The sequence below is a fragment of the Pangasianodon hypophthalmus genome, chromosome 17 (assembly GCF_027358585.1).
Source record: "Pangasianodon hypophthalmus isolate fPanHyp1 chromosome 17, fPanHyp1.pri, whole genome shotgun sequence".
NCBI lineage: Eukaryota > Metazoa > Chordata > Actinopteri > Siluriformes > Pangasiidae > Pangasianodon > Pangasianodon hypophthalmus.
This window is the reverse complement of record NC_069726.1, coordinates 23,787,284-23,803,433: the sequence shown is the minus strand read 5'-3', so window position 1 is coordinate 23,803,433 and position 16,150 is coordinate 23,787,284. Positions and strand designations below refer to the sequence as shown.

Sequence of the window (16,150 nt, the reverse complement as noted above, 5' to 3'; positions counted from 1 at the left end):
TCATTATTTAATTTATTACAGCATAAAAAATATAATTGCATAAAGAATAACTGTTTTCGGATTAAAAAATGTGCAAAATGTAGATTATATTCTTGAAAATTAATGTTACAAACAGCAATTAATAAGAAAGTGCGCATGTTTACTTTTCAAGACTCTACATTTTAATGAAAACTAAAAAAATATTAGGTAACGGATGAAAGATTGTATATACAAATTACTAGCTAGCTCTAATATTCACCTTTGCCTTCATTTAAGCCCTTCATGAAGGGTTTGAGCTTCTTCTCGTACAAGATGGCTCCCTCCGTGTGTCTCTGCCTCAGCGTCATCCACGTCTGGTCCAAGCGTGAGATCTGAGAAACACACCATGTTAAATTTAAGATGCTCCGTTAGATGCTCCTGAAGAAATGAAGATGTTTTAAGAGACTTAAGAACTCCTGTTTCTCGTCTGACCTGCGGAAGTTCCAGCGCTCTCATGATGGCGGCGAATCCGAACATATTTCCCATGGTGCTCTTGAGCTCGGCTGCCAGCTGGATGGTCTTATAGAGCAGAGCGGCTCGTTCCTCCGTACTGCCCGTACAGCCCAGCAGGTCCACCGCCATCATTATGGACATGGTGTAGAACCTGCAGAGAAGAACACAAGGAACGCAGCATAGATGGCTATCAGGTCAGATCAGATCATCTAGAACGTTCTGTCTGGTACTAAAAGAACCGAAGGGAACCTGCTGAGAGAAGAGACAGCATCCTGAAACATTAAAACAACTAGTGTGTGTTGGTGTTTACTTTCTGCAAAATCGTAATTAAAAACGAAATGACATTTTATGCAAATGAGGTCCACCTACCACGCTGTTTTTAGCCAATCAGAGTCAGGGTAAAAACTGAATAATGAACTAGGACGACCTTTAATACAATTAATGCAACAATTAGCATAATCAAGCAACTTAATTTGTCATAGCATATCACAGTCATAGAAAATAATAATTACATCTAGATTAGGACTTATAAGTAGAAAACTACAATTGTTAACCACAAAAAAATATTAAAGAACCCATTTTTCTAAGCGTGTATGACAGAACGTTTTTTTTTTTTTTTGTATTATGATGTATTTTTGCTGAATTTGATTTGTCTGCTAGTAACAATAAACAAGCTAGCTACACGTTTTCTACATGCTACCTAGCTTTTTCCGTCTGTCCTTCTTTGGGAATCCTTAAAGAATCGAGAATCATAGAAGAATAATATTAAATAAAGCTATAAAATATAAAACAAAAATAAATAAAACAATTTCAAATGGTTTGTTTGACAAAAAAAAACACATGTTCGATATGGTTTAATATATATTTAAATCCTGTCAGATTAGCTTATGCTAGCATCAGCAGTGAAGATACGTATAATATGACTTTAAGCCACTTAAAAAATCTCATTAGTTTAGCTTATTTCAGCTAGCTAAAATTAACAGTGAATATTATAAACATTTATGAATATTATATTAACAAACATTAACATAGTTAGCTAAAATTAGCAGTGATAATTATGAACAGTTACGAATATAATAAAAATCCTCTCAGAAGTTAGCCAAGCTTATGAACTTTACATGATATGAGTTCAAATTCTCTGAAGTATTCTGTAAAGTTACTTTAGGTTAGCTAGCTGTCTAGCAGCAAAAATCATAAATATTCATGAATATGACTTTAAAAAAAGAAAATACTCTCAGAAATCCTGTCAGGTTAAATAATGATAGCCTAAATGATAAACATTTATGAATATAACTTAAAAATCCTCAGATGTTTTTTCAAATTAGCTCGTTAGCCAGCTGGGTAGCTTCAGCGTTGATGATCGTGAACATAATATGGCTTAAAAATCACGTTGTTGGCTAACATTAGCAGAGAAGATTATAAACCGTTATGAATACGACTAACATTCTTTCGGACATTTTGTTAAATTAGCTAGAATCCTAGTGATAATTATAATATAATTATGGCAAGTTAGCCAGTTATCTAGCACGAGCAGTGAAGATCAAATGTTTATTAAGAAATCCTCCGAAATCCTGTCAGGTTAGCTAATGATAGCCAGCGAGCTGTAGAAATTATAATATAACTTATGGATATAAGTTAAAAATTCATCAGAAATCTGATCAAGTTAGCTCATGTTAGTCAGCTAGCTAAGATGAATACTGAGGACTTAAAATGCATATATGAATGCTAATAACTTCCTTGTTTCTACTTCCATATATGGAATTAGAAGGCTCTTATTTCCATATATAGACTCAGGGACATGCCATGTATAGTAGATCCCTTTACATCTCCATGTACATGTGTGTGTGTGTGTGTGTGTGTGTGTGTGTGTTACCTCTCGAGCAGGTCCAGTCTCAGCTGATGGCCATGTGGTAGAGTCAGCAACTCCAGCCCCGAACTAACTCCCATCATCCTTTGCATCTCCTTGGTAACGCCCAGTATCCTAGCAACCTGCAGATGGCCACACAGTTGCCAGAGGAACATTTAATCTCGGTCTTGCTATTCAAATTTATTCACACACTCGGGACCAGCGACATTTAATTAATCCGTATTTCAGTTCTTATTGCATAATGACGACTTTAAGCTGATTGGATGGAGGAAGAATTGGAAGAAGTGGGCGTGTCCTCTGAGAGGATGTTAACCAGAGATGACGGAACATATGTAAGTTTGCTGAAGTGTGAGATGTTAGAGGTGCATTCACTGTTCCCAGATGTTACCAATCAGCAGTGTGTGTGTGTGTGTGTGTGTGTGTGTGTGTGTGCTATGAATAGGGAACTATTAAGCTATTCAGTCTGCAGGAGTTTATTGAGAGGTTAGCAAACATGGCTTCTGCACCGCACCACAACACGCAATTAAAGGATTCAGCTTAAAGAAATACACAAACAACAAAAAAAGCTAATTTTACTAATGACGAATGAAAGCTAGCAGCTATTAATTAGCATAATTAGCATAATTATTATTCATTAATAGCCAAGCAAAAACGCTCTACGTATCTGGTGTGCATATTTTTTTGCAGTGGTTCCTGAAATGTTTAACATTATTTATGTGAAAGTAGGTCTGTTTGTACCTTATGTTTCATTCAAAACAAAACTGCAAGTTTCTACTTGATGGTTCTGATTTTTGAGGAAATATTTAACTATCCAAAGTCCACTCTAACTCTCTAACTATTTTCCTTTTATGGTCATTGTTTCCTGTTTTCATTTAGCCCTGACTCTTTCTGCTGCTGGCTTCCACTTGGTTCTTGTTTCCTACTTTCCATATTTGGTCATGACTTCCTTTTCCCATTAACTCACTCTTGCAGGTGATTGGTTCCTTCAGTTGCTGCTTTGTTTTCTGTTTCCTTTATGAATCCTAATGTATTTATTTGATGTTTCTGTTTGATGCTAAACTCTAAATAAAATGAAAGCGAACTCCTGATGGTATGAGCCTTCATAGATTAGACGTGTGTGATTTAACACTCCTATTATACATTATGAATACGTTTTAATGATTCGCTGATTCTCGTTTTCGTACCATGCAGTCAGCCTTGGTGATGTGTTTGGCTGCTGTTTTAGGGTCCACCTCAGCCAGCAGTTCCTTCACCCTCTTCAGGACCCCCATCTCCAGGGGCTTATTCTCTGCAGGAAGCAGGGTTGATTGGTACCGCCCGGGTCTGAAGCACGAACTGCTCTCCACCAGAGGCATGGTGAAGCTTTCTCCTCCATCGCTAGGGGCGGAGCCTGGTGCTCGGCCCTCCTCCACCCTCAGCCTCTCCACGTAGCTCTTAGATGGAGGCGTTGGGGGCTGGCCCGGCCTCAGCTCGCAGTAACTGCCCCCTCCTTCTGAGCCATCTGAGGGGTAGCCATGAGCGTTGGGGGGCGTGTCCGAGCACGGGACATTGTTACTGGAGGAGGAGGGGGAGAGGTGGGGCTCGCTGGATCGTCGCATCACCGGCGAAGGTGGAATGACGGCTAAGACACGCCCACCCGAGCCATGTCTGTGACGGGAAACTGGGGAAGGAAGAAAGAGAGAGAGAAGGAAAGTTATTAATGAGAGATACAGTGAGAAAGACAATTGCAGAGAGAGACAGACAGAAAAAGTGTAAGAGAGAAGTCAAGAGACAGAGAGAGAGAGAGAGAGAGACAAGAAAGAAAGAAAGAAAGAAAGAAAGAAAGAAAGAAAGAAAGAAAGTGATGGAGAGATAAACACAGGGAGACAGTCACAAAGACACATCACTAAAAAGAGACTGACAGAAAGAGAGAGAAATAATTAAAGAAACAAGTAGAGAGACAGAGAAAAAGAGAGACAGATGAAGACAGGAAGACAGAAAAAATAATAGAGAGAGAGAGAAAAATAGTAATGGAGTGACTGATGCAGGAAGAGAGAAAAGGAATCTTTAATCATCTCATCAATATTAATTAAAATATCTGATGCAGTCTGTGTCTCATTGGTGCAACCTGTGAAAGAACCAGGGACCTGCTCTGTGTGTGTGTGTGTGTGTGTGTGTGTGTGTGTGTGTGTGTGGACATACTGGAGGTGTAGGCAGGTGAGAGAGGAGCTTCTCCTACAGGGGACAGGGGACAGCGCATCTCCTGGATCTGGTCCATACTGAGCGCACAGTTCCTCATGGCGTCTTTATGGTGAACTGTGGATGGACTGGAGTGACACACACACACACACACACACACACACATTAAAAACACAACGTAACACACTCCTTCTTCACATTAGAGCTGCTATCCTGTATGGTGAAGCTACGACTAGCACGACACACGTCTAGCTAAGCTCGTGCTGCTACAAGACTAAACGAGCTCGTGACACATTCAGTGCTGAGATCAGACGCAATGCATGCTGGGACTTGAAGTGCAAAAACAACCACTGTGGAGAGAAGAGTGAGAATGAGGGAGAGGTCTATACTAGAACACACACACACACACACACACATGCACGAACTCCAACACACACACACCAGCTGCATCCCTGCTCCGTCTTCGCTTTGGTGTCTGATACTCGAGAGTCGGCCGCTTCACTCGACTCGCCATCGCTGATGACGCAAGATGGACAGTTAGACTTCGTTCACATCACACCAGCGAGCCTTCAGAAAACTTTTTAATCTCTTTGTAGAATTCCTTTGATAAAAAATTTACTCTTTGCTTTGTGTAGACAATTTAAAAAATGGGGGCATTTAATATCAGTTACTGTAACACAAAAAAAGGTAAGTAATAAAACGCTGTGTGTGTTGTGTTCTTATAGAAAACTAATGAGTGATGTAGTGGTGTGATAAAGTTACGCTTACCACACTAAAGCTGATTATTATCCAACTGCACATCCTGAGTGTTTTATTCCTCTTATACCACAGCGATTAGCCAACGATTACAGTTTTTATTAATCGGAGAAGAAGAAGTCATACTTTTTATCCGTTTGTAGTTACATTTAATGTTTGTGATACAAGTTAGTTCCTGTTCTCACTTACGTTACAGCAGCTATAAACAGTTGTTCCATCACCATCGCCTCTATAAACCTGTTCTTCATCATTATCATCATCATCATTATCTTTTCCCTCGCTCACCTGTGTGGGATGATCTTCTCGGTGGTCAGGCCGTCCGTCATGGTGACGCTGCGTCTCTTGATGTGCGCCCCCCGCTGAGCGGATGGTGAATGTGACCCCGATCTCCCGCTCGCCAGGGCAAACGTGGCCTCCAGGTACCTGAGGGGCAGCGTGCGGTTGACGGGGCACAGCAGCTGAGCGCCGGAGCGCGGGCACACGGGCCGGCCGGTGCCAGCGTGGTGCCGGATCAGAGTGGGCAGCGAGTCGAAGGTCTCATCCTCCAGGAGGAACTGCACCTTCGTCTGTCCGCTCTTCACCAGAACCTTACTGATGCGGCAGTGCACCACTTCCTGCTGCCAGCGACACGTGATCACGTAATCGCCCGCGTTGGCCAGAGAGTCTCGCACCAGGAAATCCCCGCTGCGCAGAGCCAGCGTCTCCGACACCTGCAGACATGTTTTAAATGTTATATGTTATATGTTATGTTTATTGTTATACATGTACAGAAACTGTAAGAACTGTACAGCTGTAAAAGCAATGATTTTAATCAGAACAATCATCAAACTAATGAATAATTCCTGCTTCAAGTTCCAGATGTAAATGGCTGTGCTATAAATTAAAGCATATATCTTAATTTATTAAATTATTTCCATAATGTGCATTTTGCAATGTATTATAATATACGATAATAAACATTATATTACTGTATTATATCTATAATATGATCTATAAATTAATAATGTGTATCTAATATAGTTATCTATAATCTAATAACAATAATAATGATAATCAATTATCTGGCTCAAAAGCCACGCCTCCTTCTTTTGGACACACACAGAGGCCACACCTCCTTTAGTAAGACTGACAGACACACAAACCCTGCCTTCTACCTTCAAACTGACAGGTACAGAAGCCACGCCTCCTACCTTTGAACTGATTTCCACGGAGGCCACGCCTCCTACCTTTGAACTAATAGACACAGAGGCTATGTCTCTTTTCTTTTACCTTACACCTATATACACAGAGGCCACTCCTACTTTCTTTGAGCCCAAATACACAGAGGCCCCGCCTCCTTTCTTTGAACCTATATACAGAGGCCCCGCCTCCTTTCTTTGAACCTATATACACATAAGTCACGCCCCTTTCCTTTGAAGTGACAGGCACAGAGGCCGGACTGACAGACACAGGGAAGCCACACCTCTTTCACTGGGAGCAACAGGCACAAAACTCAAGCCTCCTACCTTAGAACTGACAGAAACAAAGGCCACGCCCCTTTCCTTTGAACTAATTCACACAGGTGCCACACCTCCTACTTTTGGACTGACAGAAACACAGAAGCCACACCTTCTTCACTGGGAATGACAACCACTGAGGCCACGCCTCCTTCCTTTGGACTGACAGATACAGAGACCACGCCTCCTTACTCGGAGTAACAGACACATAGGCCACACCTCTTTGACCCAATTTTTTCCATCATATGCACTAGATTGTGTCATAAATATTGGCACCCCTTCCTCACCATCCAAATGCTGCAGCTATAACGCCTAAACCAGAACTCTCCACCAGAGGGCGCTGTGAGCACGGCGCTGTTTTACTGCAGCATCATGACCAGATCAGGCTTAAAGAGGAGGATGTGGAGATTCCTGTCCTCCAGCTGGACTGACACCAACACACAGATGGCTGTAGTCACACCACAGACAGTGTGGGCAGCTAACAGAGTGCTTTATGCTAACTAACACACACACACACACACACACACACACACGATTAGGCTAATACCATCATCAGTATTTACCTGTTAGTCTCTAATCCTAACCTGCACATAATGAAAGTATAGAAACGCATAAATGTACATGTGCATATAATTAGTGAGGATTTATAATTAGGATATATTTTGCAAAAAGAATGCTAGAATAAATTAATGACTTGTAAAGCATGCTAAAAATGAACCTCAGTGTTCAGCCAAAAATAAAATTTACAAATTTATCTCAGATGCAGTCAGCCTATCCTGGCCTGGTGTCTGAAATGAGCTTTTATAGTTTTGCAGTAATAAAGCTAACAAGTAATAGTAATGTAAACTAGAAGCTTATAGCCTCCAGCTTAGCAGCACCAACGCAAACCTTGCCACAAACAGCTTTGGGGAACTTTTTAATAGGATCTTTATGCAAAATTGTATTGAAATTGTGTGTTTTAAGGTGAGTGTGTAGCTAATTAAGCTTTCACAAGACATTCATGCTAAACTGGTAGCTATAGGCTTTTAGTACTTTGTTAGCAACATTAGCCTTGTAGTAGAAATATCTCGGCTTCATCGTATCAGCTACATCTGGTGTAAAAAAAATAAGAATAAAATTCTGTACATTTTATTTTTAGGCTGAATCTTCAAAATAATGTCAGGAAAAAAACATGTACAGATAAAGATATAATATTAAAACCATAAATTGTAATAAAAAATTCTTGTGACATATATTGTGCTTACATAAATAAAGTACTTACTGTATTTACTTGTATTTACTTATAAGTGTATTTATTTTATTATTTTATTATTCATTGCTGTGTGTTTATTGATATTACTTTGTGTTATATTTCTTTGCAAAGTGACCTTGGGGTGTTAGAAAGGTGCTAGATAAATTTAATATATGAAGAAATAAATAAATAATACTATACTGTACTGTACATATTATATGCACACACACACACACACACACACCTCTCGTGGGATGCGGCCATGGTACCAGCCGTGGCTCCTCAGGTCACTGCTGCTGAGTTTGAGTTCCTCCTCCAGCTCCTTCCTCAGCTTCTCTGGGGGAGACTCCAACAGGTACTTCTCCTTGGAGAACTATACACACACACACACACACACACACACACACACAAACAAGCATGATTTAAGAGGTATCCAATTTCTTCCATCAATTATTTTCACTCTTATTTTCATGGAAATTAGAAGAAATATAAAGACAGCTTGTGAACTTTTTTAAGTAAACATTGCACACAGTATAATACAACATAAATAAATAACAAAATACAATATAATTTTATGCACACACACACACACACACACACACACACACACACACACACACACGCACACGCACGCACATATATATATATATATATATATATATATTAGTTTATATCTAATAGACATAAAATAAAAACAGGACATGAATTAATTTCCAAATTCATTTTTAGTTTTTTTTTTCTTTTAAAATATTATTAAGATGACAAGCTTATCCTATTTAAAGTAGTAAAAGTGTCTTTAATGTTTAATGAATAACATCTCAAGCATTTTCATTCCAAAGATGCCTGTGTTTTTTCTAAATTTATTTTCTAAATAATGAACAGAACACGAAGGTTAAAGAAAACTCCATTGTCTCAGTCAGAACATAAATAAATTCCTTTGCATGTGAATCGGGAAAGTGAAAATAAAAACTTCATGCGGTTCATCATCACTTCTCTTCTCACCTAATACCCACAGAGCCGAGCTTTAAATATCTCCTATACCACATCATGCACACACACATAAATATAAATATCTCCTATACCACATCATGCACACACACACACACACACACACACACACACATGTAGAAGCTCAGATGGTCTGATGTATTAAAGACTTCCTCGTGTCACACAGAAACAGTGGAAGTGATAATGGACGAGAGGAGAGAGAGAGAGTTTCAGGACAACAGACGCTTTGTGTGTTGCAGCTGATGAAGTTCAGGCACAGTGTCAGAGTGTAAGACCACAGCCTCGAACAAAACACACACACACACACACACACACACACACACACACACACACACACACACACACACACTGCCTGCTTTGTGTTAGAGTCAATAAAGGAGACAGTGACTGGAACAGGGGGGATAGAGATTATTATTATTATTATTAATGAAGGAATTATGTCCCGTTTCTCTAAAAACTTTGTGTACTAAAAGTTTGTGCCCCCCATATGTTCTGGGTCAAATATGGATGAAAACATCAGTCTATTTCATACTTTACATGTGAATCCTTCAATAAGACAACAATCCAAAAGAAAAGAAAATAAAAATAAAGATAGAAAAGGCTGTTCAGGCTGATCACTGAAAGACTGGAAGGGATTTCTAAAGTTATTAGAAATGTTTAATTTTAAATTTTTCAACTTAATATTTGAATATACATTTTTTCTCAATGAAACTCAATACACTAAATATCCCATTGTTATCATTTAAATTTCTTAAAATTCAAATTATTATTATTATTATTATTATTATTATTATTATTATTATTTCTCTGGAAACTTTGCATTGAATAAGTAGCTTTATGATAAAAGTACTTAGCTGTACTTTTGGGCTATATGATATTACAATATGCTATATTTACATGAAATATATCTGAAATAAAACAAAAAACAAAAATTAAAAACTACAATTGAAAAAGAAACTTCATACAGTATACTAGTCCTGAAACTAACTAAAATAATACAGGTAATATAATATAATATAAATACAGAAGAAAGCACAATATAGATTACATTAAATCTAATAGGCACATAATAATAGCTATAAATTAATTATGAATTAAATTCTTTTTTGTTGCTGTTGTTGTTGTTGTTGAAACAGTACTAAGGTGACAGAATTATTGAATATACTAATATTTAAAGTACTAAAATTAACCATGAATGATACCTCTAACTTTTGGTTATTGGTTATTAATTGCAATATATTTATAATTTCAAAATAAATAATAAAAAACTGATTTACAAAATTATAATCCTGACAGAAATATTTCATAATTTTATAATAAATACAGTAAAACAAATCAAAAGTACAGTAGCACTGGAGTTGAGGGAAATTGAACAGTAAAGCTGTGTGAAGACTAAAAATACACCAAGATGTGGGTAGATGTGACTCTGTGACTCTGTGTGTGTGTGTGTGTGTGTGTGTGTGTGTGTGTGTGGGTGTGGGTGTGCGTGTGGGTGTGTGTGTTCTGGGTCACTCTGCTCTTTGCTCTTTGCATGTGTGTCTTTTTCTCTCTCTAAAGTGAGACGTGGATGTAGGAGGTGAAGCGGAGTGGCGGTGGTCTCAGCTCGGTTTCGATTAACTCCCTGAGTGTGTGTGTGTGTGTGTGTGTGTGTGTGTGTAGCATGCGTAAAAGAGCAGCAGGGTCAAGTGGATGAAGTTATTGCTTTTGCCTTCATGCCTCAGGGGAACAGGAGCACGTCCATCCACACACTCCGTCCCTGCGTAATCTCATACTGCTGTAATTGACTTTGGCTGCTGAGAGGAGACACACACTCACACAGGGGTGTTTGGGCCTCGAGCTCTGAAACAATAATCTGGTGTTGCGACCACAGGGAAAAAACAGATCTGAACATGAGCCACTTAATGGTCGGGGAGAGGAGGAGGAAGAGGAGGAAGGCTAGAGTGGAGGAGGCGAGAGGCGGAGGAAGAGGAGGAGTAGAGTGGAGGAGGAGAGAGGAGGAAGAGAGGGGCAGAGAGGAATAGAGTGGAAGAGGAGAGAGGAGGAGGAGAGAGGAAGAGGAGAGAGTAGGAGGAAGAGGAGAGAGGAAGAGGAGAGAGTAGGAGGAAGAGGAGAGAGGAGGAGAGAAGAGGAGAGAGGAGGAGGAGAGTGGAGGAGGAGAGAGGAGGAGGAGGAGAGAGGAGGAGAGTGGAGGAGGAGAGAGGAGGAGGAGAGTGGAGGAGGAGAGAGGAGGAGGAGGAGAGAGGAGGAGAAGAGAGTAGGAGGAAGAGGAGAGAGGAGGAAGAGGAGGAGTGGAGGAGGAGAGTGGAGGAGGAGAGAGGAGGAGGAGAGTAGAAGAGAGAGGAGGAGGAGAGAAGAGGAGGAGATTGGAGGAGGAGAGAGGAGGAGGAGAGATGAGGAGGAGGAGAGTAGAAGAGAGAGGAGGAGGAGAGAAGAGGAGGAGATTGGAGGAGGAGAGTGGAGGAGGAGAGAGGAGGAGGAGAGAAGAGGAGGAGATTGGCGGAGGAGAGTAGAAGAGGAGAGGAGAGGAGAAAGTGCAGCGCTCGTCTCAGAGTTTTCTCGTCAGTACACTTTATTATTCGTGCGAGCTGGCTGAGCCGAGAGGATTCGGATTTATTGTGTTTGTTTATACGACTGTGACGGTGTTACTGCTCTGAACAATAATCTATCAGGAAGAGGAGAGAAGTAAAGAGGCAAAAAGAGAAGAAGACAGAAAGAGAATTAAAGACAGAAGAGTAGAAGAACAGAGAAGAGGAGAGAAGAACAAAAATCAAGAAGTGAAAGAAGAAGAAGAGGAGAGACAGTAGGAGAAGAGAAAGAAGAAAAAAGAAGAAAGAAGGATAGAAAAGTGAAGTGAAGAAAAATAGAGAAGGAAAGAGGTGATAAAAAGAAAAAAGAAAAATACAGAAGAGAAGAGAAGAGAAGAGGTCAGCATGACCTGAATAAAGGAAAGTCTTCGCGGTTTGATAAAAGATCTTAGATGAAGGTGTTTTGCTGTGGTTCTGTCTCTCCACCAGGGAACGACTGTAATCTCTGGAGTTCATTCATTCAAAAGAGAACAACAGGGAGTCAAGCAGAGAGCTGGGAGAGTTCTGTAAAAATCAGTCCAGGGGACGAGAGAGAGAGAGAACACAGAGAACTCCTTGAGCCTTACATCTTAACCCACTCTTAAAGCATTTAACCCACACTTAACCCTAACTTAACCCTAATTTAACCCTCACTTAACACACTTAACCCACACTTAACCCTCACTTAACCCTCACTTAACACACTTAACCCTCACTTAACCCACACAACACACACTTAACACTAACTTAACCCACACAACACACACTTAACACATTTAAAGCATTTAACTCACACTTAACCCTAACTTAACCCTAACTTAACACACTTAACCCACACAACACACACTTAACACATTTAAAACACTTAACTCACACTTAGCCCACTCTTAAAGCATTTAACCCACACTTAACACACACTTAACCCACACTTAACCCTAACTTAATCCTAACTTAACACACTCAACCCACAGTTAACCCACTCAACCCACTCTTAACCCACACTTACGCACTTAACACACTTAACACACTCAACCCACACTTAACCCACACTCAACCCACACTTAACCCACACTCACTTGACACACTCAACCCACACTTAACCCACACATACGCACTTAACACACTTAACCCACTCAACCCACTCTTAACCCACACTTAACCCACACTCAACTCACAGTTAACCCACACTTAACCCACACTCAACTCACAGTTAACCCACACTTATGCACTTAACACACTTAACACACTCAACCCACACTTAACACACATAACACACACTTAACCCACACTTAACCCATACGTAACACACTTAACCAGCCACACGTAAGCCACATTCTTAATGACTTGAGACTGGATGTGGAGTGTAAAAAGCTTAATAAATAATCATTTCTTTAACATGCACGTAACATATATTCATATAACTCACAGGCAGATCCTGATTTACACTCCTCACTCTCGCAACTAGCTATCAGATAAAATGCTGAAATAAAAAAAATGAATAAAAATATGAGTTTACTTGGGACTTTAATTTTGGATTCAACATTAAAGAGCAGCTTATAGATTTTGGACCTGACTTGGACATGAGAGAGAGATGATTTAGACTTGACTTATTTTAAACTTCACTTAGACTTAAAGTGAAATGACTATCACACCGATCAGATTTAAAAAAAAAAAAATCATTCTGGATAAATGAGAGAGAGAGAGAGAGAGAGAGAGAGAGAGAGAGAGAGAGAAGGGTCTGCGTTTCATTCTTCACACGCAGCTGAAGAACAGCCTTGTTTCTTTTTGTCTTTACTCTGTCCCACATAGAGCAAGTCCTCTAGCAGGCCTAGTTTCCTGCAGGGACACGTCACCTCTGCCTGCACCCACACACACACACACACACACACACTAAATTAATTCAGCCTTGCTAGCAGCAGAAATACAGACGGGGCAGAAGGCTATAAGACTATAAGGCTATAAGACTGATAGAGAGTATACACAGTGGTCTAATCTGAAAAACAAAAATGGGAGAGTGATGGTGGAGTCTAATGATAGCAATTATCCAATCAGCCAATCACATGTCAGCGGCTCAATGCATAAAATCATGCAGATACAGGTCAAGAGCTTCGGTTAATGTTCACATCAAACATCAAACAACAGAGAAAAAATCTCAGAGATCTCAGTGATTTGACCGGGGCAGATGGGCAGGTTTGACTATTTCAGAAATCTCCAGGGATTTTTACACACAGGAGTGTCTTCATTTTTACAGTGAATGGTGTGAAAAACAAAAACATCCAGTGAGCAGCAGTTCCATGGACAGAAATGCCTTGCTGATGAGAGAGTTCAGCAGAGAATGTCCAGGAGAAGAATGATTCAGGCTGATGGGAAGGCTACAGTAACTCAAATAGCTACTCTTCACAACCGTGGTGAGCAGAAAAGCATCTCAGAAACGCACAACACAGCAGAACACAACAGCAGAAGACCACACAGTGTTCCACAGGCTCACTGAAACTGGACAGATGTATACATACAGCATATACTGTATATACGCCTGTTAGTTCTCCTACTACAACTATTTCCTTCACACAAATTTAAAAAATTGTATTACTCTTTGTTACATACTTTGTATAGCAACCTCGGGTATTAGGTAAGTATAAGGATGCGTATAAGGATGCTAGTAAGGAAGTGAGTAAGTAACAACCTAAATAGTACATGTGAGGTGTGATTAAATATTAAGCGGAACCAGGCTGACACTGCTGCTCATGCTGCTCACAGTGTAGTGAAACACACTCAGAGGAACATGCTATCTGCCCTCTTCCACATACATGAGCTCTCAAAAGACTAGTGTCGCTGTGATTGACAGGAGAGAGAGCGACTAGGCCCCTCCCACCCAGAGAGAATGGGCAATTTTGCCCTCTCGACTGTGGCATCATCATTAGGATGATAGCGCGAACGCTTTTCTGCTCTGCCCTCATACCTGTCCACAAACTGTGTTTTTTTTCTCGTTTTTTAAAATTTATAACACACTGCACCTCCATCACTCCATCCATTTCAACATGACTCCTCCTCAGCACTGCGCTAGTGATTTACCCTGATATAAATCCATGACGTAAATCCACCCAGGACATGCAGAAAAACAAACTAAACCAAAAAAAAACATGAAACAGTGGCTAACTAGGACTGTGTTTTTCGCCTGAGCAAAAATAACACATCTGGGTTGTTCGTAAATCTCACACATGGATGGAATAAAATAGTGATTTCACATAACATCAGGTTATTTTCGTTCGTGTGTTAGAGTGCAGCTGTAGTCCTGTGTTCGCTATGAAGCTTTAATGCTCACAGAAAGAAAGAGAGCAAAAGAAAGAAATAAAGCCGTATTTATTTATAAATATGTTGTCCAAACAATGGGTTATGTACTGCTAAGAGTTTTAGTGCTTTATCTTTCCATTATCCGCTCACACACACACACGCACACAGAAGCACAGCCTGATGCACAGACTAATTCAGGCAGATTATTGATCCTACACAGACGACTAGCATCATCACAATCAGATAGAAAACAGACTCCTACATGCTAGCACTCTCTCCATCTCTGTTAGAGAAACCCGGTTAAACTCGCTCCTAAAGAAAAGTCACGAAAACTTTACATGTGAAATAATCACATCATTCACGCCAGAAATTTACACACATGGTTTGTAGACACATCTCACACATTTTACACATGAACCTGTACACATGATTCATTTCTTATTACACAAGACTTTAAAAAAAAAATCATGCATTTATCTTCACTTGGTTTTTTTTTTATTTACATTATTAATTTATTTTCACGTAATTTTTACAATGATTCACTTCTTTTCATGTTTGAATTTTTTTTTTACACAAACATTCTGTTATATATTTTAATGTGATTTTACACATGATTTATGTTATTTAAAATGTGAATCATATAAATCATATGATCATTCATTAAAAATATGATTTTTTTTAACGCGATTCATTTAATTTCATGTGACTTTTTTGAACATATGATTCATCTCTTATGTAAAATGTGAATCAAATGAATAATATGATTCATTCACATGTGATTTTTTTTTTTTCATGTGATTCATTTATTTTCACGTGACTTTTACATAGGATTTTTATCTTGTTTAAAATATGAATCACATGAATCACATGATTCATGCGACATTATTATTATTATTATTATTATTATTTACAATTGATTCATTTGTTTTCATGTTATTTTTTTGACATGATTCATTTATTTTCACATGTATCTTTTGTACACTTTTTTATCTACCTTCACGTGAGATTTTTTTTGCATGATTCATTTCTTTTCACGCGTGCCTTTGTTGCACATGATTTATTTATTTTTACACAATCGCATATCATTCACATTATGTCACATGTACTTACTTGAGCTCACGTGTGCAAATATCAGGTATGAAATGACTGAAATGCACCTTCACATGGCCACATGTTAAAAACACATGATCACGTGATTATTTTTTACTAAAGTGATTTATGATCTCAGCTTGGGACAGTGACCTGCACAAAAAAAAAAAAAAAAAAATCCACAAAAAGCAAGATAAGG

At 39.2% G+C, this 16,150-nt stretch overlaps 1 protein-coding gene across 3 annotated transcripts in view; it reads right to left on the bottom strand.

Moving 5' to 3' along the window:
• sh2d3ca (SH2 domain containing 3Ca) overlaps positions 1 to 16,150 on the bottom strand; it is a 54,124-nt gene that overhangs the window by 5,737 nt on the left and 32,237 nt on the right. For 2 of the 3 annotated variants that reach the window (XM_026942654.3, XM_026942657.3), the window contains 8 exons: positions 8,244 to 8,372; positions 5,558 to 5,982; positions 4,958 to 5,032; positions 4,520 to 4,644; positions 3,523 to 3,998; positions 2,345 to 2,460; positions 451 to 622; positions 239 to 350 (listed from right to left, as the gene is read on the bottom strand). In XM_026942654.3, the coding sequence (XP_026798455.2) occupies positions 239 to 350; positions 451 to 622; positions 2,345 to 2,460; positions 3,523 to 3,998; positions 4,520 to 4,644; positions 4,958 to 5,032; positions 5,558 to 5,982; positions 8,244 to 8,372 (1,630 nt within the window). The remainder of the gene's footprint in view (positions 1 to 238; positions 351 to 450; positions 623 to 2,344; positions 2,461 to 3,522; positions 3,999 to 4,519; positions 4,645 to 4,957; positions 5,033 to 5,557; positions 5,983 to 8,243; positions 8,373 to 16,150) is intronic. The other variant, XM_026942655.3, reaches the window with a different exon arrangement.